Source organism: Gymnodraco acuticeps, unplaced genomic scaffold (genome assembly GCF_902827175.1).
Source record: "Gymnodraco acuticeps unplaced genomic scaffold, fGymAcu1.1, whole genome shotgun sequence".
Classification (NCBI taxonomy): Eukaryota; Metazoa; Chordata; class Actinopteri; order Perciformes; family Bathydraconidae; genus Gymnodraco; species Gymnodraco acuticeps.
The window spans coordinates 2,403,173-2,406,808 of NW_022990981.1; the positions used below are offsets into that span (position 1 = coordinate 2,403,173).

General features: G+C 35.0%; 1 protein-coding gene across 2 annotated transcripts in view; it reads left to right on the forward strand.

Annotated features, from left to right (window-relative positions):
* The first annotated feature begins 700 nt into the window (after positions 1-700).
* The window catches only part of LOC117559060 (kynurenine--oxoglutarate transaminase 3-like), a 27,933-nt gene continuing 24,997 nt past the window's right edge, over positions 701-3,636 (forward strand). The window contains exons 1-2 of one of the 2 annotated variants that reach the window (XM_034235702.1): positions 701-791; positions 3,255-3,345. In XM_034235702.1, coding sequence (XP_034091593.1) covers positions 3,256-3,345 — 90 coding nt within the window. In that variant the 5' untranslated portion in view covers positions 701-791; position 3,255. Of the gene's footprint in view, positions 851-3,254; positions 3,346-3,636 lie in introns of both variants that reach the window. The other variant, XM_034235703.1, reaches the window with a different exon arrangement.

Genomic DNA, 3,636 nt, shown 5'->3' on the forward strand with positions numbered 1-3,636 from the left:
AAGTACATCAGGTTTCATAGAGCCAAAACATTTTATGTTGCTGCAATGCACACATTTCCAAAATTGGGATCAATAAAGTACTTCTTATCTTATCTTAAAGGTGGGGTAGGTAAGTTTCAGAAACCGGCTCGAGTGCACTAAAATGTGAAAGTACACAGCCGAAAATAATCCGCCCCTTCCTTCAGACTTCCTTACAGAGCACCTCCTCCAACACACATGAACGCGCACATGACGTCAGCAGACTGGTGAAAGTGGCCGCCTGTTCCTGGCGAGTCATTAAAGTACTGCTGCAATGCACGCCCAATGAGGGCACGAGATACATTTGTGCGTGCACGAGATGATTGGTTGTACTTTTTACAGTATTACGGCTTCTACAGATGACATTTTTTATGGATTTTTTGTCAAAGCACTTCAGATATTCATTGCTATCGGGATGTTAAGAGCATTCCATGGAATATAACAAAAAGTGTATCTCGAGCCGGTTTCTGAAACTTACCTACCCCACCTTTATTATTCAATTTTTCTAAAAAGTGGGGGATGCGGTTGCTGTGAAATAGTTTTCATTTATATGTTCAATTTGATGTATTTAATATCTACATTTCAGATATTTATTTAAATAAGAAGTGACCTTTGAGAAGCAGAACAAAACATGCATTATTTTACTCTTGAACAGTGATTACCGTAAAGGCGCTATTAATCGCGCACTCAAAAATGAAGAGCTGCTGATTTGACCAAGCGAACGCGAAAGACGGCTGAGTTGACCGCAGTAGGCTATTAAAGAGCACCGACAAGTAAGTTGTGCTAGCTGACCTGGTGGTGCCTTAACTTCTACCAGTATTATTCTTACATGGTACGTGTTTCTTCAATAAGGACTGAACGCAGTTGCGGCCATAACCTTGTGCCATTGCAAGAGAAGGCTAACACAACGGTGCTAGCAGTAATGTTGTTAGCTAAAGCTAGCTAGCATGTGTTAGCCTTAGCTAGATAAATAGGTGGTCAGTGTTATTCGGCTGTAGCTCACGGTAACACATGCTTCCTTTGGTTCAGTGGAGCAACACAAACCTGTTGAGGATAAATAACAGGGTGAAACCATCCCCTAAGGTGTTTTACTGGCACTCTTTTATCAGTTGACAAGTCCAGAGAGTTTAGAACAGTCCAGACTTGACCTCCTTTGGTCAGCAGGTGCCTCTTTATTAGTGTCGCAGTGTATTACTGTTAGCTATATAACCAAAGCACATCCTATATTCCATAATTTTCAAACACAGTTATCTGAGTTCCAGAGGGGATCTCGTACTTGAGTAAAAGTAAAAATACCAGTGTTGTAATAGCCTACTCTATTACAATAAAAGTCCTGCAATCAAAACGTTACTCAAGTCGGAGTACAAAAGTATAGGTATCAAAATATACTTAAAGAAATACAAGTAAAAGTACTCATTATGAAGATTGACTCATTTCAGAATATTATTTATTATATGTTTTGGTTATTATTATTATTATTATTATTATAATAATAATAATATATTAATGTGATATCAATAACTTTATTTACTGCTGGGTGCATTTAGCCCAAGTATAACTAAGGTCTCGTTAAGTGTTGATTATATTGTTATTCATTAATCGATTCCTGCAAAGTAACTAAAGGCACTACATAAATGTAGTGGAATAGAAGTACAAAGTAACATAAATGGAAATACTAGAGTAGTCAAGTGCAGCTATCTCAAAAGTGTGCTAAAGTAGAGTATTTGACTACAATGTACCTAGTTACTTAACTGGTCAGTTCTGTATGTCAACACGGCACATTGTCTTCCATAATACTATTAATGCTATATTTAAATCTCAGGAAGCTCGCCATGTGTTAAAAAATATTATTTTGAATTAAGTGTTGTGAAACTGCAGAGATATCCCAACCTACTTTAGTAATCTGGTACACATCCTCTCTAAATATCACATGTTGATCATTTTTAAATATCTTTCAATGATAATGAAAATAATGATGCAAAAAAATATCCATCCATCATTAATGTAATCGCATAGTCAGTCAAAAATGTTTCTCCAAATCATGCAGCCTTAGTAGTTACATAACACATAACAACTAAATAACTGCAAGAGATATTCCCTATTCTAGTCTTTTTTATATTAGTGTTTTGTAATGATTTAACATATATTATAATATTAATAATTATTATTTCCCTTTTCTTTTCTCCCACATTGACATGGCGGCCACCGTATTTTTCATTTTTGAACATTACTCTCCTTTCATTGGTTATTCCCCTATTTTAGTTGACACACGTTTTTCCGTCAGTTATTTTTTTGGGTCGAGGAAATATATTTGCCCCCCAGAAAAGTGTTGATGTTTTCTCTTGACTTTTAAACAGTACGTCTGTTTTCATAGTATTTCAATGAAGTGTTTGAATTTAATATTACTGTTGTTGTCTTTCTCATTTTTGATCTAAATGTCTTCTGTTTTTGTTCCAATTAGTTTAGCATAATTTGCTTTTCTATATAGAATGAATTTAAGAATGTATTTTCTAACAGTAATAAGCCATAGCTGTGACTTCGTGTGCACTGTAGTTTCTGAGGGCTCCCTAACATCTGAAGCTGTGTGAGCAATGGCGCCATCTGCTGTCTTTGTTTTGCAGGATTCCATGAAATGTAAATCGTAGGAATATGCCCAAAGTGATCTTTTCAGATTAATTTTGTGTGATTACAAAACTCAAAAATGTATTTATTTATACTGAATATAGAGAGCTCCTGTACTTTCATACAGGTTATTGTCTTCGGTGAACATATGAGGCAGAACGTGTAGACAGGGAAAAGATCTGAAAAGAAAAACAATGAAACAATATGAAACCCACACCACGAGACAAAACATATTGAAATGTAATAAAAAGATGTACACGCAATAACAGCTAACAGTTATAGCAGAGAAATTGTCAAATACAAATTAAGATGACATTATATAGTATATTTTATTACATCACAATTAGAACAAAACACAACTGTAATACCATTTAAGAGAGTCATTTATTATAACAATAGAACACTTTTTTACACATTTATTAAAATAAAGGTAGTCATTACAACTATAAAATAACATATTACCACTTAAGAAAAGAGTACGTTAGTGTGTAATAAAATAAAATGACATTTTACCCACTTAAAATAATATTGTTATAATAAAATGCCTGGTTCAATATTAAACGTGTATACTACACATTTGGGTTATTACATTTTCATCCTTCTTTTTTGTGCAGAATGAGCGTAGCTCGACACGTCCTGAAGTACTCCAGGTTTGCATTTCATTCAACTACGCTAAACTGCAGCAGAAGCTTTTCTACTTCACAGGTAAGTCCACCTTAAAACTATGATGAACTCATTTCCAATCAGACACTAATGCAGTGGTTCTCAAACTTGTCCTCTCATTCCCCACTTTGAACAGGTGGGCCTTTTCAAGCCCCACCTGTTCCTCATCGCTCCAATCAAATGGTAGGCCAAGCTTAAAATGGTCAAATGTATCGTTCTATAGAGCCAGGAAGAAAGATAGGTCGTTCTGGCTCGGGAAACACTTAAAAATGTGGAGAAGTTGTGAACAAAAAGACAATTATGAGTATAAAAAAGAAAAAGGTTTAACAGTTT